Source organism: Vanellus vanellus (assembly GCF_965231255.1).
Source record: "Vanellus vanellus genome assembly, chromosome: 1".
In the NCBI taxonomy this organism is placed as follows: domain Eukaryota; kingdom Metazoa; phylum Chordata; class Aves; order Charadriiformes; family Charadriidae; genus Vanellus; species Vanellus vanellus.
Window position 1 is genome coordinate 118,155,929 of NC_138905.1, and position 25,752 is coordinate 118,181,680.

Here is a 25,752-nt window from a genome sequence, read left to right on the forward strand (position 1 = left end):
TTCCAGATACAAAACTAACAAGCCAAGTGACCCTTTCCTGCAACAGCCATAATCTGACTTCTGAAGCCTTTACTGGCTTGAAGAGTGTCTAAAGTAACAACCCCCAGCCCTGCAGTTCAGCCTAATTTGCCTTTGCCTGCCAAACTTGAACATTATTCCTCGCTCTAGGATCCTCACTCATGCAATCCTGAAGACAAAATCTGTTTTGGCAAATTAGGCCACTTCTAACCCAATAGCTTCATCAAGGTCTGTCTTCTGATTTCAGCCACAAATGCTCCTGTCCTGCTCACCCAGCTGCTATCTCTAGCCTTTAGCTATAGCTCAGCAATCCTTGCTATACCAGCCCTCGAGCTTAAGTCTGTTAATACGAACTTACATCTTCCCCTAACCATGCCCTGGTGACCCTTACTAAACTCAGCCCAGTCTCCTGGCCTGCAACCTCACACTATAGATGAGCGACTGTCCCTTTGAGTAGGGCTGTTGATAGACCCATACCTAAATGAAGCCATACAGCCCATGCTAATCCCACATTAGACCTTTAAAAACACTCATGTTTCATTTAGCGGAGCCTCTGCCAGTTACAGTACCCCTGCATCACTATTGGTCTTAGTGGTGGTATCACTTGATGGCCATACACGACCTGTGATCCCCTACTCCACGCTAATTTTGGCCCAGAGCATGTAGGAAATGCAGTAGTTTCTTATCATGAATTTTTCACTTGATGTATAAATTAATCATAGAAAGCATTCAGAGGGACTGAATTTCATCAAAAATCACACCTTTAAAACTGCTGTTCTCAATGTTCTTTCATGGTTTACGGAATTATTTCACAGAAAAGTTTGCTTCAATTTTTCCCAAAATTTCAAGTTCCTGTGTGAGATATGTCTGTTTATCAGATCTTTCTGCTTTCCAGCCTTTGACACCTGAGGCATGGGATTGCAGAGGGACAGAGGGTGGATGCTGCCAGGACATGGGCTAAGTGTCAGGACCACTTCTTCAACACAGCCTCGCAAGAAGGGAATATTCCCAACACAGCCCAACACTATCACTTATTCATCATCACATGTCCGAATGCCCTGTGCCCCATACTCCCACCATCCTCGCGCTGATCAGCCCAGTGCCAGCTCACGCACTTGAAGATACGGACATTGCAGAGCTTGAATTCCAGAAGTTTAGGAACAAGGGGTGTGGGTGATGCACGAGAATGGTGTATGGCCTCAGGAACTGAGTGGGGAGGCTGGGCTGAGGCAGTAATCCCGGGGAAACTGCCCTGCAACACCAACGCCACTCTGCCATAAGCAGTTACAGCAACTTAGTAAACCCACAACTTTTTGTTGCACTTGATGCCGAAAAACAAAATCACCCCTCCTCCTTCAGTCCCTTAGTTATTCCAGCTGGAGCAGCACTTCTCTGAATAACTAAAAGAGGGCATTTTAAAACCTGACTAATGACAGTTTATCTTCCCTCCCATTACACTAGAGTCCTATCGATATCAAAGGACCTAACTTGCCTGCGGCGTCAGCAGTATGAGCGTGCATTAGCACCAGGGTTTTGAGCCAGAGTATGGTATGAGTCGGGAATCAGGCTGCTTGCCCAGATGCTGAAGATGGATGGAAAGATCAGAAAAGAAAGGAAGAGGACAGAAGAGCAGGAAGGTCAGTGAGCAGGCTGGGAAGAGTAGAGGAGGTATAAGCTAAGAGCAGCTATGGGTATCTACTTGCGATAAACTGAATAAACCCTTTAGTTCAATGTACAGAACAGGACCTTTGGCACTGTGTGATAGTTACATCCAGAGGCAGAAAAAGGGTATCTTTCATGCATACTGAAATCCTTCCCACCCTCTATACATGGAATAATCTTCAACCATCATCAAGCCCAAGTTAGTATAACATAGTCACTGAGCATCTCTTCAGAATTTACCATGGAACCCTTACAGTCCTGAGGAAAAGCAAGCACTTAGAAACAATGTAATATTATTTTCAAATTTTGTTATTTGCTTCTAATTTTGGGGTGCTCAGGTTGAATTAGTGTGAGGTCTGGATCTCAAAACTATTAACTCTCACTGATTATACATTGACATGGGTTACTCTTTTCCGAAACACTACCAGTGTTGCATGCCTTTGCATACCTAACTTGAGAGACCTTGAGGCCTGATTTTCCAAGGCTTTTGGAAAAGCCACTGCTTTTTCAGTGCTTTGACATTGATTCTGTGGCTTTAAAAAGCCGCTGCCTTGAATTTCAAGTGCATAAGATCATTAGTCATTTTGGAAAATCTTAGCCTAAATACATGTTAATGGAGAAACAGTGACAACAACCAGCCAAAAGGCAGGCTCATAAACCCATAATAAGGCACTTTCATGAGTAAACAGGCTGATTTCCAAGATTGTCGTCCACCCAGCAGCTCTGTCCTAATGTCCTTCCTAAACTGAGAGGCAAGACACATAGTTTTTTCCAGTCTTTGAAGATTCATCTCAGGAAGTGACCAGGGATGACTTACGTGCCTTAGGAGGGCAAGGACAATGAAGTCAGGACCTTTTTTCTTGGTGCATTTGTTCTTTCTCCACCTTAGGTCCTTTTTTTTTTTCTTGTTTCCAGCAGCAAGCTGTGTGAGATGGGGCATGCCTTTTACTTCGTGTCTATACAAGTGCCCAGGTGTACTGCTAGAAAAAAATAATCTGTATACAGGAGAGGTGCCAGTAAGACTGGCAGCATTCAGCAGGATGAGGAGCAGTGACCTTTCCATGGCGTGTGATGAGGAAGTTGGAATGAGATTTCATTCAGATGGAATGAAACATGAGGAGATTGATTTTACAAACTTCATCTTACTGCTTTTTTGTGAAGTGTTCAGGGTCCCTATGATGTTCTGATTAGTTCAGCCAAGAGCTGACTACACAAGAAGCAGTTTATGACCACAAAACTCAAAACTTGCTAGCTAACTTGGCTCTCTCTGAGGTGAGACAAAAATAAAGGCAGAAAACAGCAAATATTTTCCCTCTTTCTAACCCTGCTGTGTGAAGTACTGTACTCTGTATTCATTCAAACTTCTGCTTACATGCATGAGAATGTTTCCTAACTACAGCTTGCAGAATTGGTCCTCTCAAGTTCAAATTACTGCACACTTGAAGATCTTGTTAGAGCTTAAAATCTGTAGCACCCCATGAGAACTTACAGCATCCAAAGCACATTTAGAATTGAAAAAATACAAGAGAGGCTTCTCTACCACTATTTTCATTCTTGTATCCATAGGAGTAGCAGTTGAATTGGGAAAAATGTGCTATGTTATTTTAAATAATCACCATATAGTGATTACTGTAAAGCATGTGCTTTGTTTTAACCGGTCTGATACTCATTTCCATAGAAACAGAGAGAGGATAGCAGCCCACTTGTTTGAACTGTCTTGTAGATTGCATCTGTGTCAGAATGCAGGAATATAAAGCATTTAAAGATGTGGGAAAAGCCTGGGGTTTTGTACTTTGATTTTTTGTTTTACCCCCAAACCTGAAGAGTACATTAGTGAACTTCTTGGAAGCTTTATTCTGGGAGAAGAGAATAAAAATGACATATACCAGCTCATAGTAAATGTATTGGGGAGAAAAGACAAATCAAAAGTAGTAGGAGGTATAACGGGGAGATGTGTATATATATGTGAAAAAGTATTTCTGAGATTATATATTTCTGATAATTTTTGTCACTGTGCTATAGACCTTGTTATGATTTTTTCACTAATAGAAATTTTTAGGCCATCTAACTAAACTAAACTGCCTTCTATTATTTCACATTGTTTGTTTATTTCCTAACTGACAGCACCCATTTCATTTGAATTTCCATACACTAAGCCATGATATGAGTTTCAAATTGGCAGTTTGGCTGAAGTTCAGAGAAAAATGAATAATATGGAGAAAAAAGAAATTAAGAGCTCAGATTTTGGCTTTGCTGTTGCAAAGCTTCCACGCAACAACACAGTTCCTGCATTTTTGACACTGTGAAATGATTTCTTTTCTCCGGAAGTTCAAAAGAGAGAAACTGTTTGAAGCAGACATGTATCTGTCCTGGATTCTAACTTACAGGCTTTCATTTTGACTTTGGGGAAAAAATGAATCTCACTTATGTTGCTTATAAGGAAAGGCCAAGACTGAGAAATTCTGTAATTCTACATGCTGAACATGTCTGGATTAGTTACACTGTCTTCCAACTATTGAACATTGCCGGCTTGTAGAACCTGCTTCAAGGCTATGGCAAAGAAACGCATTTTGCGCATTGGGATAAATAATACTTTATCCCTTCCTACCTTTGTGTTTTACACTGCTGTCTCTAAGCTTACCATTTAAGCACTACCCATAGCAGGGAATAGCAGGGATTATCAGAAACAGTACAGATTTTAGGTTAATGTTGAATAGCAAAGTAGCCCCCATTCAGGTAATAACTAACTAAATAAAAAATTTCAATGCCATTTTACTGAAAGCGTGTCTTCAATTCCTGTTGGCTGCAATGTCCATAAGTTGCCCTCCTCCATAGAAATGCTTCCCTAAAAGGCAGTTATCTACACATAGGAGCACCCAGCTGCCTCTTGTGTTGTTATTCAACCCTCTCTGCTTCACCTCCCTGGAGGTTACCTACAACATTTTGAACCTCTCCCAGTTCAGTCATTCCACTTGAAAACTGCCTTTGCCTTTGGGTTATACCTGCACAATGCCAAAAGCATACCAGACTCATTCCTGCACTGCTGGATGGTCTTTTTTGTACAGCTCCACAGGGCTAGAAAAAGCAATGTTATCTCATTGGAAAGAGAAGATTCACAAGTTCTCACTAGGCAAACAGCCCTGCAGGATCTTCTGATTCAAAACCTTTGAAGCATAAGTACAGGATCTCTCTCAGTCATTTTTGACGTTTTATATATTCTTCTGAATGGGTTGTGTACTTGTCACAGATCCATTGTCTACTCAGTCACACACAGCAGACCAAGTTGCCATCCTTGACATCTATGTTCCTGGGATCAATGGGCAATTCAGAGAGAAGGAGGTGACACACTTCCTGTTAGAGCTATAACAGGTGGCCTGAATATGAGATATCTCTCCATTGACACTATAGGGAGTGAGAGTCTGGCATCCTGAAGCCATAGATCATCTGACTGCACTCACTTGAAGTTATGGTAGGTATGTAGTTCATAAAAGCATAGAATGGTTTAGTTTGGAAGGGATCTTAAAGATCACCTAGTTCCAACCCCCCTGCCATGGACAGAGACACCTCTCACTAGACCAGGTTGCTCAAAGCCCCATCCAATCTGGCCTTAAACACCTCCAGGGATGGAGCTTCCACAACTTCTCTAGGCAACCTGTTCTAGTGCCTTACCACCTTCAGAGTGAAAAATTTCTTCCTAATATATAATCTAAATCTACCCTCTTCCAGTTTGAAGCCATTCCCTCTCGTCCTATCACTATGTACCCTTGTAAAAAGTCCCTCCCCTTTAGGTACTGGAAGGCCACTATAAGGTCTCCCCAGAGTCTTCTCCAGGCTGAACAACCCCAACTCTCTCAGCCTGTCCTCATAGGGGAGGCGCTCCAGCCCTCTGATCATTTTTATGGCCCTAGTTATGGTAGACGTGGCAGGTATGAAGTTAGGGTAGACAAGTAAGTTCACCGTAGTCATCTAAACACCTTTTTAGAAGATCCAAGTATGGCCCCCAAATGTTTTCTTTTGTGGAGGGGTAGAAATCTGTGCTCCTTATACCATTCCCCTGGCATTCATTTCTGCCTGTGGTGGAACTGACCTGTGACAGCAAGAGCAGGAAATGTCATATTAAATGACCAGGTAGGGGATGATCAAGGGAAAAAATGAGAGGAGTAGGCAGGAGACTCCCACAAGTGTCCTTCCAGTACCACAGTTGGAAGGCACAGGGTAACTGGGTTCAGTTCAGAGGCAAACACTGTCCTTATCTGAAGCAGTCAGAAGGAAGAGCTTCACACACCTGGCAGAGTTACTGTTCTCTCTTCCTATCCGTTTTTGCAGTTGCAGATGCTCAGAGCTATTCCATTTTATCCTGTTACTTCGGCATCTTTGATCCCATTTATCAGAGTTCAGTAAAACTTAATGGAACGCCCCTGACCTCAGGCAGGTTCATGTGAAACCTGGTCTGCTCTTATCTGCCCAAGACTAAGGAAGCATAACTATAATGTATGTGTTACCCAGTTGTTGTTCTGTGTGTGAAGAGGGAGAGGGTGAGGAAAGAAAGTGGACTCAGATTCAAACATGAAGTTCAAGCTGGTGAAAGTTCAGTGCAACCTCCAGAAAGAGGTTCCAAAGTTTGGAAATTCAAAGCTGGACGTCATCCAACTTCAGTTGGAGCAGGAGAGGAACGGATTTAACAGAATTAGTTTGGTTCCGTCATCTTTCACCTACTCCCTCATGTTTGTTTTTTTTTCAGGAGAAAGGAGATCAGTGTGAACATGCATGCCAGGATGTAAACAGCTAGATGTTCTTGCCTACCCACTTTATACCCAAGCACAACCCCAGGGCAGAAGATGCTTTCATGCTCTGTTTCCAACGTTGCTTCTAGGCTCTCTTTCCTGAGGGCAGCTCTTACAGGAACTAGGAAATGAGTGCTCTGATTTATTTTCCTTAGTCCAAATTATAGCTCCAAATTATATTTGAAGGTGGCTTAGTAGGTCGTAACGACAATTTGTTTGAACTTCCCGCTGGTTTACTTTTCAGTCTTACAAAAGAACAACATGAGCTCTCTCCAAGTAACTTCAAGATGTTTTCTCACTTTGCAACGAAAGCTTTAAGCTGGCCTACACACTTCAAACTCAGCTATGCTGAACTACGTTGAGTCTCAAAGCTAAGGGCTGCGATAAGGTGTTGTCAGGTGACAGCATGAGGAGATGAAGCAGAGGAAGGGAGAGTTTCTTTGGCAACATGGAAAAGTCAGGGCCGTTTCTTAACGCAGCTGTCTGCCCGCTGAAATCCCTCACCCGCAGATCCTACCAAGCATAGCTGTCCGCTGGGTTCCCCCCCCCCCCCCCCCCCCCGAGACCTGTGAGACAAGGAATAAGGACAGGAGGCAGGCTGGAGCAGCAGACTGGGCAGGGTCTGGCACACGGGGCAAGGAGGTCCGCAGGAGGGGAAAGCGGGGAAGCAGCGCTGCGGGGGACGGGCAGTGATGGGGGGGGGGGGGGGTGCCTCGCACCTATCTTGGGGAAAAATACAGGCAGGGAGATATTGCCACATGAGTCAGGGGGTGCGTGTAAGTCTCCGACAGCCCTCCAACCACTGCCAAGCAGGAATGAGGGGGAAAAATAAGTTAAAAAGAAAGACCTTCGCACGGGGTCTCGAAGGCGAAATCATGCCTCGCCGCCAAGAGGGAGGTGCCGGGACCGCGAACTGCCCGGAGAGGGGTGGAGAGAGCCGGGGGAGGGCGGGCGAGGTGCAGCCGGCTCTGAGTCAGCCCGGCCCGCACGATGTGCGTTGAGGGCAGTGCCAGGCACGGCGCCGCCGAGAAGCCTCTTCTCTTCCCCACCAGCCCCACGGGCTCCCCCGCGGCGGCAGCGACGCGCCTCCCGTGGCCCCGCGTCGGTCGGGACAACTCCCCCGCCGCGGCGGGGGGCGGCTGCGCTGCGGCCTCGGCCTCGGGCAGGGCTGCTCCGCCCTCCTCCTGCTCCTGCTCCCGTGCCCCGCCGCCTGCGCGGTCCCGGGGCAGCCGACGCTGCCCCCGGCGGAGGGCGCCCGGCGGGCCGGGGGTGGCCGTGCCGCCAGCCGGGGCCGGCTGCATCATGTGAGGCGGCGGGTCAGCCCCCCCCGCCCCGAGCTGCCCTCTCCCGCACCATGAGGGACGGGGATGCGGGGCAGCACCCACGCCGGAGACAGGTAGAGCCCCGGCGGCTCCTCCAACTCCTCTCCTGCGTGATCCTCGTGTGCAGCGCGGAGGTCGCGGCGCTCGCTGACTTCTCAGGTACGGGGCGGGCCCGCCCCAGGCGGCGGCGGGAGGGCCGGGACCGACTAACGGTCCCCCGGGACGGACTAACGGTCCCCCGGGACGCAGTGCCCGGCGCGGCGGGGGGGCACGACACGGCACGGCACGGCACTGAGGGGCGCAGCGGCTAAAGGGGTCCCCGTGAGGCTCGACGGCGGCCAGGGGTCTGGCGGCGCTCCCTCCCGGCTGCCAGCCCTCCGTACCGCCTCAGGAGGGGACCCGCCGTACCCCGGCACCCCCGGACAGGGGCGGGGGTGAGGTGAGGTGGCGGCGGCTCTCCGGCGGGGCTGCCCGCTTTCCGCGCTCCGCGGCCCCGCTTGGCGGACCCCGCCCGAAACATCTCGGGAAAGCTGCGTATTGCCGGTGGAGCTGCAGGCACGTCGTGTCCCGGGGCCGGGGCGCGGGCCTGCACCCAGGGGAGCCGGGGCCCATGATTCAGATGCACCCTGTGAAGGAGGAGGGAGGGGGAGAAGGAAGAAAGAGAAGGGTTAAAGGGGCTTCCAGAGGGGCCAGGTGGGAAGGGACGTGAAGACTTGAACTGTGGGTTTGTGCTCAGCTACGCGGTGGGAAGAGCCGTGCGTGAAGCAGCCAGGGCCTGACCAAAAGTGCGTGGAAGTCCCTGGAAAGGTTCCCACTTTCTCCTGGAGACTTGGAGTCGGGCCCTGAGCGAGCCGTCCTTTAACTCCGGTAGCCAACGAACGCCGCCGCGGTTTCTCTCTGCTGGGAGAGCGTTTCGCCTCGCAGTGCTGGGATGGGGAGAGCCCCTTCAAAGTGAGCAGAGGCGCTAGCTGTCATTCTGAAATCACATACGCAATCACTGCAGGGGTGCTGCATCAGTGCAAAATTAAATGACTGTAGAAGCTGGAAAGATGTCCTTGTTTCCGGCAGAAGGAAGCAGCAATCTTTTCTGTTTGAGACAACAGCACTCTTGTCACTTTTCTTGTGCTCCAGGACATCTCGCTGCTGTTAGAAAGTTATTCAGAAGCGCAGTTCCTCTCCTTTCTGTATTTTGCGGTAAGCACAGCGTATTCCTGGCAGTTGCAAGCTTAAGGAACTGCCTCTAGGGCAAAAAGCAAACCTTACCCTTAATGAACAGAGCAGAACTTTCCAAAAGCCAGTCAAGTGCACCAGAACAAAGTTAGTATATAATTAATAGTCCAAATGTGTTGTTATGCATCTTAATAGAGCTCATGTTAATACAGTTCAAAATGCTGGTGACGGTTCTCTAGAAACTATTTTCTCAGCAACCGGAAAATACAGTTTGTGTTTTTATTACTGTGTCCACCACAGTAAGCTTGAACATTTCTAAGCAAGCAACCACCAAATATAAAGACCAGAATTATATACGTGGATAAACTATGTTTCTCCTATTAGATTACTTTCACACGTAAAAAGCTTTTAAATGCTTGCTGTCTCATTCTTTGGTGTTTTGTTGGCTTAACTGCTGGCTTGTAGATGTTAGTTTTGGAATCACATGGTAGCTCTCCACAAGAAAATAAAATAAATGTTCAAATTTTCCCTTTCAAATAGCCGCTGAGTTAAAAAATATCCCTCTCATTTATCTAGGAAAGTTCCTCTCACAGAAGTCCATTCACTCTTCAAATGAAGTTATTTAGATAAGGTTATCCCAAGATACGTTTCAGAAGTGCAGCTGTGTTCAGTATTCATTGTGCACTGAAGTTTCTGAATAGGTAGAATGACCAAGGAGAAACCTGTATCTCACCCCAGAGATCAGTATTAAAAATGTAATGCAGACAATTCAGTAAATAAGATGTAGAAAATAAAGTCAGATTCCAAAATTCTTGCCAGACTGGGAAGTTTCCAGGCCTGAACAAATTCTGCTCCCATTTTCTTTTACTCTTAATGTGGAGATCTCATCCAGAATGACAGAAAAGACCAAAATGTTGATGGAGCCTTTTGAAAAAAGGTATCCAGAGCACATGGAGAAGTTTTTAGCTACTTCAAAAGTATGTGCTGTGGGGCCAGGAGCTGTCAGAGGTAGGATGACACCCTGCAGTGCCATCCCCAGTCTGTGTAATACCTGTTGAAGAATTACAGTCTCCCTAACAGCAGCTTCAAGCTGAGCTTCTCGAGCTGCTCAGTTTCCTTATTTGCTCCCTCCCTCCCTCCCTCCCTCAGCAGGAACAGCGACTTGATTTTCATCGGCTCTGCTGAATTTACATGAAAACAAATCTGCCCCGTTTAAAGGGGCAGGGCCCTGCAGCTGCCAAGGTGCGGGCAGCTCCTGGGGGATTATCCCGAGGGATGAGGAGCGGGGAGCTGGCTCCCCCTGCTTAACCCACCACCTGCCCTTTCACTTTTCTGCAAAGTGTCAGGTCTAACCCTGCCTTTCTGAGGGTAAAGCTCCCAGGCAGCAGGTTATGGGTTTCCACGTGCAGCCCATATCAAGGCAAAAGGAGCTGAGATCTGTGCCTTGAATGTGCCCTGCACAATTTCACCTGGCACTGGGAATTTAGGAGCGCACAAAGAGTTGGAAGGCCAGTTGATTAAACTTTACCTCCTTTTCACAGATTTCAGGCTTTTATACTCAGATTATCAGATGTGTACTTTTTTGGGGTCATTGCCTTTTCCACTCTGTGTGTTTCCAGCATCAGATCTCTACCTCAGCAGCCCAAACCCTGTTCCCCTCTCCCCCCCTCCCCCCCCAGCTTCTGACAGCTTTCTATAATCGCTTCCCAGACTGCTGTCAAATTGCAACAACTGCACGTGTGATCTTTGTTGTTCTCTTTATGTGTTTATTAAATCACGCTAGCAATTCTAACCTGCCCAGAGTCCATCTGTTAATCACAAGACCTAGCTGCCTGCTTGTAACAACACAGAGATGACCCCCCTCGGGATTTGTTTGATGTTTTGGAAAGGGGAGCAGGGAAACAGTGTATGTGGATAGGGAAGGGTTATTCTTTTTTTTTTTTTAATGTTTGGCTTGTATTTATTTCCCCATTTAGAAAACTGTGGTCATTTTTTATGGATCACTTCACAGAACAGAAGCAGTGAAACTAGTACAGTATTTATCCCTCCCTTTTCATACGAGAGAGTTTGGCAGCTCTGGCTGCAAGTAGAATCTCTTCATTTGTTTATTGCAGGTCAGTTGCCATTGTGGTCTTGTTACTACTCTTCCCCTTACAGGATGTAGAGCTGCAGATTCTTGTTCTCATATGTCTCAGTCCAGCTTTTAACCATGAAAAAAAATGTTGTTGATCCCCCCCCCCCAACATTTCTTCACCATGCAATAATGTTTTGGGAATTGGTATGTGAATTGGTATTTTCTAGGGAGAAAAATGTTCTGAAACAAGACTCCAGTAGCAGTTCTAAATCAAACTTTGTGAGGAGGACTCCATGTCACTAAGCAAAATTAGTTTCTCCTTTTAATAACAGGAGGTATTTGAAGTAAAGTCATGTTGATACACATGATACTTAAAGATCTACATAATCTATTCTTCTCTAGCAGCTTGGTGGCAACAAAGAACATATTTATTAATTGCATTGGTTATTGAAAGTAAAGGTTTGCCCTGAGGTTTGCAGTCCTCTACATCATTAATTTTTTTAAGTGGAATCCAAGTGCGTATGCCCAAATTTGAAACTGAAAGCTGAAGGTTTGGAAGAAGAGGTAGGAACTTAATCCACAGTTCTTTCCTTAGATCTTCATGCAGAAGATCATACAGCTAGAGAATTTTTTTCCCCTCATGCCTGCTCTTCAAAAGACATCTAAAATCCTTTTTTACCAAAATATTTATGTCCACAGTTTCATTCCTACTTGACAAAGCTCTGTCCTCACGTTGTTTTTCTGTGATCACTTGCAGCTTTCACATTTCAGATCAAATCCCAATCCAGGAGACTAAAGACTGCTGTGAATTTTGCTAATTCTCCAGTCTCTGGGAGACAAAATCCTAAATACTCTGGGTTCCCGAGACACTGCTGGATGTGGAGGGGGACACATTTTTCAAGAAATCAAGGCCACAGGACAGATGTTTCCTCACAGCTCCTCTATGTTCAGGGACTGTTTCCCAAACCAGGCAAAATAAGGAGCTGGCAAGACCCACAAACTTATACTACTAGTACTTACAAACTTCTATTGGTGCCATAGAAAGCCCAAGTGTCTGCTGCCACTGCTGCTGAGGGAGGGTTGGTTTTGCTGGGGATGGTGGCCATTGCTCAGGAGTGTGTACCTTCGCAACAGCAGGAGTCACTGCTCCCTCATCTCACCCCCCTGCCCTCCTTGCTGGCAGTGGGAAAGTGCTGGGCTCTCCCCTTGGCTCTCTGTCCTAGCCCTGCTCCTTCTCCCACCTTTTCTGCATCTGTGGCAAAAATGAACTGTCCTCTTACCCTTCTGAAAACAAATTCCTTCTCACAAGCAACACTGAGGAACATACATACATTCACCTTTTTTTTTAAAGATTTACTTGTGGGTATTTTGCATCCATCCTTTCACTTCTTCCTCTTTTTTCCATGCTACTTGGAGCTTAAGGGTTTCTGCTTTGAACTGGCCTTCTTCGCTCACTTAATCAGTCAATCTCCCTTTCTTTACCTGAGTCCCAGCCAGGTTTTCTGGGCAGCTTTCAAGAAACGTGGCTGTAACCGAAGATCAAAAATGAAGTAACTGTGTGATTGCATAACTGGGCTGAAGAATGACTTTCTGCATGCGAACAGAAAAAGCAGCCCATTGCTTAGGTAGAACCTTTTGACCTTTGTCCGTTGGTGTCAACTTTTCTTTCTTTTTCCCGAACCATTCGGACAGAATTAGGCATTCCTTTAAAACCATAGACTTGATCTTATGACCCAACAATAGAAAACAAATGGATCTAATGAAAAAGCAAACCAGTTCACCCAAGAAATATAATCTGATTTTGTGGCCTTTCTGCATTAAAAGTTTCCATTAAGTTCTGTGGCATTCACCCATCCCAGATTCCCCCAGGCAAAAGGAAAGCAAACAAATGCTTCGAGCAAATGCTTTGTTTGTAATAACGTGGCAGGATCAATCATGACCAACCACAATGATGCAGAGGTTTTTTTGTTGATTTTGTGTTGGTCAGATAAAATCCTGTATAAATTTTCTTGAGCCTGTTCTGTTGACTCACTGTGGCAAGTGGAGTTTGTCCTTCGACCAGGATATTTAAAGAGGTGCTAAAAGGAGTGATGTCAATGATGCATCTTCTTGATCCTGCCTTGTAAATGTCAAATGCAAATTTTGGTTGCTTTGTTTAAAGAAAAACATTTCATTTTAGAAACGTGTTTCATTTCAGTAATATGGGAGTTAGGCCTCAAAGTCTGGTTTAAAGTTTCTCAAAGTGGAGCAAGTTTTGGATCTGGTATTTTTTCTGCAGAAGAGGTGTGTGTCAGAAGTGAGCTTTTAGTTTAGATCAGGGTGCTGAGATCCAAGGTTTTGTTTCAGGCTTGTCTGTGCAGTTCTTGCTGCTTTCCTGAGGAAGTGTAGCTTATGAAATCCCATTTAGATGTGGATTTTGCCTAACATTGTTGTTAAATCCTCTGATCAGATTTAATCATCCTTGTTAGAGAAGTAAAAGCTTTGGTCCTATGAAGTTACTACACATTTTGTGAGCATAAGCAGCTAGGTCCTACTAGCATCCCCGAGAAAAGATGCTGCTCCAAAAGCTCTCCTGAAGTGAGTTAAAGCGTAACATGATGCTCTTACCCCTACAACAGATGTTGGGAAATTCAGGCACAAGACACAAGCCTATAGGAAACCTGACTTCCTGAGTTCCAGTGCTCAGAGACCAACATGTTTGAGTCTGTCTTTCAGATTCTTATATCTTTGGGGCAGGAACTCTCTTTGTTCTCACTGTGCAGATTGCTGGCACCTGACACATCATATGTTATTTTTATTCAAAATAAATAACAGGGATTAGCTCCCCCCTGCTTTCCTATTCCATCTGCTGCTGATACCCTTCTTAGTAAGACAGAGCTTCCAGAAAGTCTCAGCTTTATTAAAGGGGTTACAGACTTGTTCCAAATTTTGATGGAAGTGTACCCAGACAGAGAAAGCACTGTCTGACCAGTCACCAGTTATCAGAATTCTGTCATCTGCCAACCATAATCTACAACTAACATTGAAATATTTTGATACATTACCAAACACAGAGAAAATAGTGTCTTAAATGGAGTTGAAGAGCAGAAGGAGGCATGGTTGCGCCTTATTTGTTCAGCATTGGTGAGTCATTTCATCTGAATTTCTATGCATTTTAAGAGTTTTGTTTCAAAGGTCTATTGTGTGGCTTCTGGCAACAAATTAAATACCAGTGATGTTTGGCTCTTAATTTAGAATTAATTTTAAAACATCACTCATAAGACCTGATTGAAAGCCTGTGGAGGTCACTGGAAGGATTCCCAAGGATTTCACTGGGCTTTGGATGAGGGTCTCAACCCACAAATAACTCTTTATTTTTCTTCATTGTATTTATTCTTGGATGGGAAGACAAGAATTAACTTTTCATAATCATTTTGCAATTTTGGACTTTTCATTTCTTCAGGCTAAAACTGAGTTGAGGACCATGAAATGATGTAGTAAAGAAAATCATTTTTAAGGGTAAGGTGGGTTTTTTTTGCTTTTCTGCCTTGGACTCACTATAAGGCATCATAACACTGCAGATCTGTGAGCTGCCAGAAGATGGACAAATTCCCTGATCTGTAATTTATCTGATTTTTTTGAGTGCCAAATATAAATGGGAATACAAAAAAAAAATGCAGACTTTGAGTAAGAGTTCTGTTTGCAAAAGGAAACCTGTATTTTGTTTTCTGAGGAGCTGTGAATGAACAGCCTCCCCTCCCCACCCCCCCCAGCCTCAAGTTTGCATGGAGGTTCAAGTTCATAAATCCAAGTTTTCAAAGAAATATTTTCCTCTAGTCCCTGAGGTTCTCCTACTTGCAGTCTTTGGAAAGATCATAACTTTGCTGTCTCTTGGGCATAATGATTCACTCATTCTGTCTCCAGAAGCAGTTGCCGCCTGCTGAGCCTTTCTCTTGTTACTTCTTGTTAATGGTACTAGAAGAGGCTACTCTGTCTGCAGTCAAAAGAAGGATTTTTTGGCAAGGGCGGAAAAGAGCCTTACAGTCTCCCTTAACAGCGCTGTGCCTCTTGTCAGCATCTTAGGATAGGACAGAGAAAATCTTCCTTTTCTACTGTAATAGTTCCATATTAAGTCCCAGGACAAGTGTTTGCCCCTATGGCTTCATGGAATAGCTGAGAGAAGTATAACTGACCATAGCATAGAGTTTACTACAGACCAAAATCTTCAGGGGTCGGTAATAGTTTGCCTCTTCCTAACACAAGAAGGGAAAAAGGAAATAGAAAGTGAGTGAGGAAAAGGAATTGCATAGGGATCTCTCCAATTTCCTCAGAAAGCTATTGGGATACAACGCAAATAAGCATCACTCCTAGGAGACAACACAAGGGAATACGAAACTGTAGATTTGAAGGAAACAGAGAACAGCTGTGGCAGTATATGAGAGAGAGAATAAGCATCTGGTCTGTGAGTGCAGCATTCATGGATTTTCCCACTCTGCAAAAATTTAGTACAGATGACTGCAAGCGTGGACTGAGTGGCACGGATATGAAGAGGTTATGTGGTTTCTGGAGAAACAATGCCCATTTGGCATAACCAAAAAGTTACAGGAGGTCTATACTTTCTTCATGATGTCTTGGTTTTGTTTTTCTAAAAAGAGCTCATGGCTTGGCTTCTTGCGTGTGCTGCTACTCACTGAATAAACCTTGTTCCCATACTAGAGTTTGATGGGGTTTCACACTGAATTACCTGCTGGTTACCTGGATCTGATGCTCACATTTAGCATACAGTGGGAGTTAGGTTCAATAAGATGGTTATGATCTAAGTTAGGATCCATGAGGTATGACTATGAGGGAAAAAATGAAACAATTCCCTTAGGAAAGTGCACATGTTGATAAAGCAGTTCATGGAAAACCTGACTGAGGTCTTCATCACTGATGCCTGCTTTGTTTGCCATACTATCCCAAAAGCATTTTCACTTTTAACTTAAACGTTTTTTATTGAAGGCTTAATCCTTCATCTGTCATTAAGGCCAGTGGAAACAAATTACTCCAATAGTAGCAGGCTGATTAGCTCTCTAGTATATGTATGCTGTCTTTTCAGCAGTAAGTTGACTTTTAGCTTTAGTAAGGGGTTGAGTTGGAAGTGACAGCTCCTATTTTGACCTGTCAGCACAGTGTTCAATTTTCATGAAGATTGTAGGAACTTTATTTCTTTAAGTACTACTGTACCTCTCAGGTTTGAAACTGGCCATTGAGCTTAAAAGTTGTCGAGTAAGGGAATGGTACGTGGACTGAGATCGTGATCTCATAAGCTTCATCTCCTTTAGAAATGGTCAACTGAAAACTCTCAAGGTCTGATGCTAAGAAAAGTAACAGCTTTAGATGCTGTGAAACCGATATAGATATTTGGAAGTGGAAGGGGTTTTTTGTGGTCACTAGCTTGTCACTGCAACTAGATTACCACTAGTTTTTCCAAGTGTACATCAACCCCCATGTCAAAAAGGTGTAGATAATGTAAAAAATACAATGATTATGCAAAAATTATTTTCCTTGCATGGCAAACCAGCTTTTCATGCCATCTCCTGCAATACAAGCAAAAGGATGAAGTTAGTAGGACAGCAGTCACTGGTAAAGAGTATGAGTGTTAAGAGGAATAGTGGAAAAAGGCACACTGAAGAAAAACATTCAATGAAGGGAAATTAAATTGGTGACTGCAAAAAAGCATATATTAAGCAAGTGTAGATTTTTCTATGTATCTGCTGAGTGAAGCTGTTACGCTCATTTCTGAACAGTAAGTAGAATAAACAATGCTTCTGCCTAAGGGTGTTTCTTGTTGATAAAAGACTGTAAGACCAAGTCGGGCTAGAATGACTCAAACAGAATGCTTACAAGACACTTGGATGAAAACTAATAAAACAATAGGGCAAGAAACAGAGTGTTGTGAATTTTAGAAACAGTGTCTTTCCTGGATAACATTTTGCCCTCTGTCACGATTACTAATTCTAAAAAAGAGCTACCATAGAAAGAACTTGCAGACAAGCAAGGTAAGAGACTAAAGAGAATGACATGAGGCAGATCCTTGCTTCTGTTAACGAAGGCAAATGGACACTGTCACATCCACATGCGCAGCCCGGCTCTGAAAGCAGTGATTATGCAGTAGCCCTGAACAGCACGGCCTGTGGTGTAGCTGCCTCTGAAGACCAGTGGAGGGTATAGCAGAGGGGATGGCAGTGAAACTCAGGGGTTAATTTATCTTCAGTGCTTCCTTCACAAACCGATGGAGAAAATATCAGGTTGATGCTTCTAATGGTGTTTGTAGCAGAGTTTATCAACAATTCTGTTATCGCTGCATGAGATCTCCTTCAACCTTGCCAATCTTGCTCGTGTATTTTTAATGACTGTTGGCACAATTCTTCGTAAAACTGCGGGAGCTGATGTAGATTTACCGACTGGATTAGCCTTCTGGGACTCCCACAACATTATGTGTGCTATTTCAGTCTATTTTGATCTAAAATGGATTTGTATGTTTTTAAAACGAGCTAGCAAATTGCTGTGCTAATTAAGCTAGATTGAACGATGCACAGGAACTAATATTACTAAATCTATATACGAAGTCCTGATTCTGAGAATCCTCGTAGGCTGTGTGCTACTCAGCTTTAGGCTTTGAAAATATTACATTGCAAAGCTGCTTGCTCGCCAACAAGACATTACATCAGTCAATGCTGAGATTGCATTTAATATGTGCACGGCTTTAGACTCACAGCTTGAAATGCTGTTCTCCTTGATGCTTCCATATGGTGAGGTTCATACCAGTGCAGTGAGGCTGGACATAATGTACATATTTCTTTTTTTACTCTATTGCTGACAACTGAAAAAGGGCCTTAGGGCCTTGTGTTAGCATCCTCCACCATAAGGAATGAATCCAGCAAATCTGAGTACCCTGTACTGTCTTGTGCGGGACACGTAACGCATCTCTTGGCTGACTGCTTCCAGGCTTTTTGGTAGTCATATTGTTTTAAATGGAAACTTTCTAAGTTCAGTTTTTCAGTGGTTTTAAGAGAAAAAAAAGTCTTTCTGCTATTTTCATACCTTCAGGTTCATTACTACCATTATTGTTGCTATTCAGAGCAATCATGCCAGGAGCAAATGTTGAATATAAAAGCTATAACCTTTTAAGAGCTCTGTTTCACACAAAGAGATACCTATTTACAACTTTTGCTCCTTTAGGCCAGTTGCTTTTGTCTGTCATTATTACTACAGTTTATCAGGCCTCCTTTGCAACAAGAAGAGATCGGTAAGGCTTAAAGCTTTGATCAGCTGTTCAGCCTCGGTGTTTTGTGTGTTTTTTCTGGTGCTATGTTTTTTTAGTTGAGGTTCTTTGTCAACACAGTGGATGCTGTGACTAATTTGGCTAATTCTGGAAGAAAGGATTACGCTTGGATTCTGCATTGGTGTTTTGAGTCTCAGTAGAAAGTTACAATGCGTGAGTAGTCTGGGTTATGCAGACAGTTGGGTGGGATGATACCTTCTGGCCTTCAAATCAATGGGATCTGTTTATTGCCGTATGATTCAGGCTTAACTTCTGAGCCAGTCTGTAACTGGCTTGTACGTGATTTTGTATGCAGAGCACCCCATACATTGCTTATGAATGTGTGTGCTGGATAAATCATAGAATCATAGAATCATAGAATCAGTGAGGTTGGAAGGGACCTTTAAGATCATCAAGTCCAACCACTAACCTACCCTGATAAAAACACCACCACTCCTAAACCATGTCCCTAAGCACCTCATCTACCCTTTTCTTAAACACCTCCAGGGATGGTGAATCCACCACCTCTCTGGGCAGCTTATTCCAATGTTTAATAACCCTTTCAGTGAAAAAATGCTTCCTAACATCTAATCTAAACCTGCCCTGACATAACTTGAACCCATTTCCTCTTGTCCTATCACTTGTCGCCAGGGAGAAGAGGTCAGCTCCCATCTCTCGAAAACCTCCTTTCAGGTAGTTGTAGAGGGTAAGCTCCTAGTGGGAAAGCTCCTAGTGGGGCTTTCACACAGAGGCATAAAGATGTTATTGGGACACTGCAGTATTGCCAAATTTTTCTAACTTAGACGATTCTCACAATAGTTGACATTTTTTTATAAAGTTTCATATTGTTTTAAAGAAGAGTGACACATTATTTTTGAAAAAAGAAAGAGGAAATCTGTAATCCTCCTCATTTCAGAATAACGCTTGGAAAAGTGATTGCCATAGCTAAATACCACCTCCCCCTCCAACGCCCAACAACCCAGAAAACAAAGAGAAAAAATCCAACATTAGGCTTAAAACATTGTCATCTCCCTCCATCACCCAACAACCCAGAAAACAAAAAGAGAAAACCCAACATTAGGTTTAAAACATTAAGTCATCTGAGGATTTCTTTTATGGGGTCTGCTTAAGATTCTGTTTGCTCAGGGTAAGAAATCCCATAACTCACAAATCTTCTGGTTTCCCAGTCCAGGCGCACACACAGCCATGACCTGGCTCCATCCATGCTGGGGCGAGCTGTGGTTGCACTCCAGCCCTCCCGGTGCCCTGCTTTCCAGGGAAAGGGAATCTCCTCGTGTGCTGACTGGAGAGCAGCTAGTGAGTACTTCCCTTGTACGCAGGGGGCCAGGGCTTAGAGGTGTGTTGTAGTCCAGGCACAGCCTCTAGCTCCCGTATTAAGTATTAAAAAAAAAAAAAAAAAGTTTTCTCAGAATTCACAACTAACAGATATTGATTAACTGAACAAATACAAACCGAGAGATTCTGAACAACAAATAGTGCCCTGAAGTGCCTGGAGCCTGGGTGATGTGCTGGGCCAGTGCCTGAAAGTGACACAATCCTGCTGTCTGATTTGGACGGTGACACAACCCCGCTGTCTATTTTGGATGACCTGATTTAACTGCGCCAGTTGAGAGAAATGCAGAAAAGGAAGCATGCCTCAGAAAGACTGACAGACCCATTCAACTGTTACAATGCCCTCTCTCCTGATAATCACGGCTGTTATTAATTGTGGAGATAAGAACATATTTTTCCCCTAACCTTACATTGTCATTTGGCTAAACTTGCTGCCTCGAGGGAAGTGTGTCTTTGTGCAGAATTTGGTAAACAATGTAGGGGTACTCATGGTCTCAAGAAGATGAAGCTTTCTACCAGGGTGACTACAAGGCCACGCTGCCCAGGGAAGGAGGGAAGGCGACTGGAAGCTGCTCCCTCCTGCACAAGCACCACTTGGGACGGTGGTGAGAGGCACCAGCTGCCGAGAAGACTTTATTCCCTGACCGAGCCCCATCCTCCGGGTGGGCACAGGGCAGGCAGCGCCCCGGCACGTGGAAGTGGACCAGCATGAGGAGAGGAAAGAAGCTGGAATTTTTCAGGGAAGAGCAAGAGAAAGTCGTGACTTTTTGAGTGGGAATTCCTTCCCAGCGTGGGCTGTCAGCTGCCCAGTCGGCACTGCTCTTCCCAAAGGGCTGACTGCTCCACCTGTGTCTACGTAGTTTGTGTGTATAGTAATAAAAAATGCCGGTTTATGTGGTCTGCCATGTGAGACGAGCAATTTAGATACTAGTACGTCACCACTTCTCTTATCAGAGAACATTAGGTTTCAGCCAATTTCCATTACTATTTTTATCCTTTATTGTGTGCAAATACACAAAGATTTTAATAACAGCAGAGTAACTTTAAATGCTGCTTGGAAGGCCGGAGAACATGATGTCTTATTTTCACCAGGCCATTTAATGCTATTTTGACAAGTGAACCATATTGCTTATACAGAATCAGAGCAAGTTTTTTAGAAAGGCATTTTTTAAAGGATTGAATAGTTGCAATTGTTGGAGAAAGGTGCTTAGATACTGGATTAGGAATTTGCAGGATCAAAGTAGCAGTTAAGATGCCAGGGAACTCATCCAAATCACAACATAGCTGATATTCTTTAGGGAATACTGGGCTGTTTTGTATACAGCACTCTTGGCTCCAAGTAACTTAAAACCTGAAGAACTGAAATGATTACAAATATCGGGCTAAATCTTTCAAGGTGTTGAGTGCCCGCAACTCACGTTGGGCTGAATGCTCTTTTACACTGTGGCCCTTTATGCTATGATGGCAACGTCAAAGGCATTCAGCGGCAGTAAATGCCACTGGAGGCCCCTTTACAGTAGTGGACCACAGCAAAGTCGCTTGGGTGCTGTTGGGCATTCGGCCCATTTTCCTGGCAATACTCAGCACCTTTCAGGAGCAGGCTGACAGAGGAGTTGCTCTGGCAGGGAATCTCAATTATTTGTGATCTCAATTACACAGAAAATGTAAGGGATGGATTTGGTTTGGTTTTTTTAACCTGTGAGAAGCCGTGGGAATTTCTGCTGGGCTGGTCTCCTTGAGATCTAGACTGCAAATACAGGGCATGAATTTCTCTCCGTCCTGATTTTAGTGCCAGTGCTCACACTGAGTTCAATGAGTTGAGGAACTCACCTGCATCTTTGCTGCAGTGGAAGGTCCATCTAGCTGACTCCTGTCCTGTCGTGGGCTCTAGATGAGAAACAGCAAAGACAATATCAGAGCAGGCTTCTCCTTTTTCAAGACTTAGTAACTGATAGGGGAGCTGAATTTTCCTATCTGATTGCACAGCTGGAGCTGGAAAAGATGCTAGAGAATTGAAATATTTTATTTTCATATAATTTACTTGGAATGCTTAAATTTATATTTAAAAAACTTTTTTTTTAATTGCTCATCTTTGGTGAAAGGTTTAAAAAGAGGAGAAAGTGTGAAAATTAAATGGCATGAGCAAACTCTTTTTCAGTATTTTCTTTGAGAAAACTAATGTTTGGTTTAATGATACAAAAAACTTGTAATTCTAGTTCTGATTCAGCCACCAAAACAAGAAAATATGCCTTGGGTTTTTTTCTGTGTTATACTTAACAGTAATAATGTTGCTGTCACCACAATGGCGTAAGCAAGGCTTCTGAGGAGAAGATACTAGCTTTTATCTTTAATTAGACCAATTATATGTTTGGAAAAGAGGCAAAGAAAGGAAAATTATAATTTTTGAAATAAAAAAGTTACGTATGTGTCATAGTTTCAGCTGGGATGGAGTTAATTTTCTTTTTTTTTTTTGCTTGCAGCTGGTGTAATGCTATGTTTTGGATTTGGGATGGGAATAGTGGGATAGCGCACTGGTGGTTTTGGTTGTTGCTGTGCAGTCAAGGCCTTTTCTGCTCCTCATATCGCCCCACCAGCGGGTAGATGCGGGGTGGGGGGAGGCCCAAGAAGTTGGGAGGAGACACAGCCGGGACAGCTGACCCCAACTAACCGAAGGGATATTCCATGTCATATGACGTCATGCTCAGTATATAAAGTGGGGTAAGAAGAAGGAAAGGGTGGAGGACGTTTGGAGTGATGGCGTTTGTCTTCCCAAGTAACCATTATGCGTGATGGAGTCCTGCTTTCCTGGAGACCGCTGAACACTTGCCTGCCCATGGGAAGTAGTGAATGAATTCCTTGTTTTGCTTTGCTTGCGTACATGGCTTTTGCTTTGCTTATTAAACTGTCTTTCTCTCAACCCATGAGTTTTCTCACTTTTACTCTTCTGATTGTCTCCCCCATCCAAACTCGGGGGAGTGACCGAGCGAGCAGCTGCGTGGTTCTAGCTACCATCTGGGGTTAAACTACAACAGTATGTAATCATGGTCTCAGTTTTAAAACCTCTACAAATCTTTTCTCAAATAAATCAGTGGAAGCTCTTAATGCTTTCTCATTACTTAGTATGTTGGGTTTGGAGAGTGTTGTTTGGGTTTTTTGACATGAATGTGGATGAACTTGGTGTTCTAGAAGTTGTGAATTTAGAAGTATACAGAATGTAACACACGTATAAGAATAAGGAAACTATTCAAATATAGTTATTGTATGCAGATTAATAAAAAGTTTGGCTAATAGTGAAAGAATAAGAAAATAGATTTGCTTTGATTGTAGTGTATTGGGTTGCCATAAAACTCATGGGGAAAAAGTGGGTTTGGGTCTAATTTCCATGTGTTTATGGATGAGAGATGAGGAAGGATATTGCTTCATTTGTAGACTGGTATTTTGTATCCTTTATCTCTCCTGTTTCTCATGCCTCTTCTTCCCCTTCATCCACAAGCCTTTTCTGCTTAAAGATAGATTCCAATCAAGTGTGATGGAGTGGTAGAGATATCAAAGCCTCATAAGTATAGGTGAGGAAAGTCTTTGAATTAAATTACACCAAATAGTTTCCCCTCACAATGGCTAATTTATAAAAGTCAAAGGTAGCAGCCTGCATGTTTCCATTAAAGTATTCTGCAGAACAGAGAGAAGGGCAGTAGCGGGTTAAATTTATAAATATTTGTGGTGATAACAGAAATCTTGGCTAAAGAGACAATGAAATACAAATCAGAAAAATAGCTGTCATTAGCTCTGCTGTGCATGGACTTACTTATTAGAAGATGCAAACGGATGGTACAGGTGGACAGCTGCATACAGATCCTACCTCTCCCTCTCCTGGTAACACTGACAAACTTTCTAGCAAATACAAAATTCTATGTATCTTACTTCTGGGTTTCTGTCCAGCACCTATGTGTCCAGCACTTGTGGACCACCTTTCCCCTGTTATCCTAGCATCTGATTCGGTGATACAATCACTTTTATTATCACCTGTGGGAAACACGACTGCCTAGAAGCCCAGAAGTGCAAAGCATCAGTTTAAGATGAGTTGTAAGAAAAACCTTAGCCAGCTGGAATATGAGACTCTAGCTGGCAAAACCAAGTATTATCCCTTCCGACTTCTGCAAACATGCCATGGGATTTTAGCAATGACAACAGGCAAGGGCCTGAACCCATTTATTGTCTATGAAATTACATCTCCAACATAGTGCTGCTGCTGGAGTGGTGGTAGGGCCCTGACTTACTGCCACGCGACCTCTTGTTTTCCAGACCTGAGCGTTACTAGCATGTAAAGGTTGACCCATTCACAGAACCATGTGGTGTGGCAGCGGGCCATACATATAACCTTGACTACAATGCCCTTTCCAGAGACTGATTGTGGTTTTCTTATTATTTAACGAACTTGTCATTTCCTGTACTAGTTGTAACAGAGCTGAATATTTTCTAGGTTACCTAACCAAACTTCTGCAAAATCATACTGCCTATGCCTGCGATGGGGAACATTTGAGTCTGCACTGTCCTCGGCATTCAACAATAAGTGTTCAGTCAGCATTTTACGGGCACGACTACCACATGTGTAGTACTCAGGAGCCTGAATCCAGGATGACAGAACCCATAAACTGTGTGGCACCCACCTCTTTACAGGTATTGCATGTTGTAAAGGCTCTTAATGCACAGAATGTTTTTGATGGTTTCCATGCGGTGAGCTATGCTGTGTGAAAACGGCAAGTGTTCACAGTGTTGAATGAAATGACATCGTGTCTATGTCAGTTTAGCATCAAAAGTATTACAACTGAAAGGATTTGTCTGGCCACCAGGATATTACCATAGGATTGTGAAAGCTTTGTAGATTGCCTCTATTTTCATAAGCATTGTTTTGGAAACCCCATTCTCAAAGCTCCCTAAAATAATCAATTCCTTTCTAAGCAAGGGCTGGTCATGGCTGAGCAGACCAGTCTTTATTTATCACACAGGCCCTCCTTGTCCCCAGGAGAGGATACAAACATTGGACAGAGCTGGGTTACAAATCCACTGAATAAGGTGGTGTTCTGGTTGGCGTTAGGCAGATCCTAAGCACTTGTGCAGATATCTGTATTTCTGTGAATACATGATTTGTATCACTATGATTTGTTTGCTGGGTCTGCTTAAGTATAGCTTGAAATGATTTGTACTTCATAAATCACTTTCTGCTGTGGAGTCTTTTGTAACAAGGGTTAGAAAGTCTGACTTACGCTGCTGTCAAAGGCTTATTTCATCATAGTGAAAATGCCTAGTGTTAGGCCAAATTCAGTAAATCATTGCAAAAATGAGTAGTCAGTGGAATCTGAACACGCTCTGTTGGTGAAACTGTTGTAAATGCTTTAAAGAAACTTTGATGAAGCTTGCACCATTTATACTTGCAGCCGAGCCATTGCTTCTTGACAAGAGGGAATGTCTGTTGAAGAGTTTTACGGAGTGGTTTGGCAGTAATATCCTTTCTCCAGAAACAACGTTAGGGCAGTTTTATAAGTGTGGCTTGCCCATGCTGTACTGCAACTTCTAAAGACATTCCAGACATGACCTATGGGCCATGTGAAAGTACATCTCTCCACCAAAAACAGTAGGCCAGATGCCTCCTTGATGTCATTTGACTGACTACAGTGAAGTGATATCAGTGATGGGCTTGTGAGTGCCTTTGTGAGGTCTCCATGGGCACTTTTTTCCCTTGAATATAATAAACACAGCATGGGATAACTGTTGTACAAACTATCATCATCATTCAGGCACTGTCACTGATCAAAGGCATGAAAGCATTTTGACGAGGCCACAAATGTGAACGATACCAATGCTCTGCATCTCAGGGAGTTCCAGTTCTGTCAAGGAGACGAGACACATCCTATAAACTGGTTTCTTAGGAAAGAGCACCAGTGAGCTCATCCCTCCTCCCTTTCCCTTTGGAACTGCTTCTGCAGTCTGCATAATCGGGTGTGATGCTACCCTGCAGTTGGGAGGAAGCATAACAGGCATTTTTTACAGTGACCTCGTATTAAAAGGTTCACTGCAAAGTTAGAT

At 43.8% G+C, this 25,752-nt stretch overlaps 1 protein-coding gene across 1 annotated transcript in view; it reads left to right on the forward strand.

Annotated features, from left to right (window-relative positions):
• The first annotated feature begins 7,698 nt into the window (after window positions 1-7,698).
• The window catches only part of EVA1C (eva-1 homolog C), a 40,350-nt gene continuing 22,296 nt past the window's right edge, over window positions 7,699-25,752 (forward strand). Inside the window, exons 1-2 of the mRNA XM_082497167.1 lie at window positions 7,699-7,945; window positions 24,149-24,345. Coding sequence (XP_082353293.1) covers window positions 7,819-7,945; window positions 24,149-24,345 — 324 coding nt within the window. The 5' untranslated portion in view covers window positions 7,699-7,818. The remainder of the gene's footprint in view (window positions 7,946-24,148; window positions 24,346-25,752) is intronic.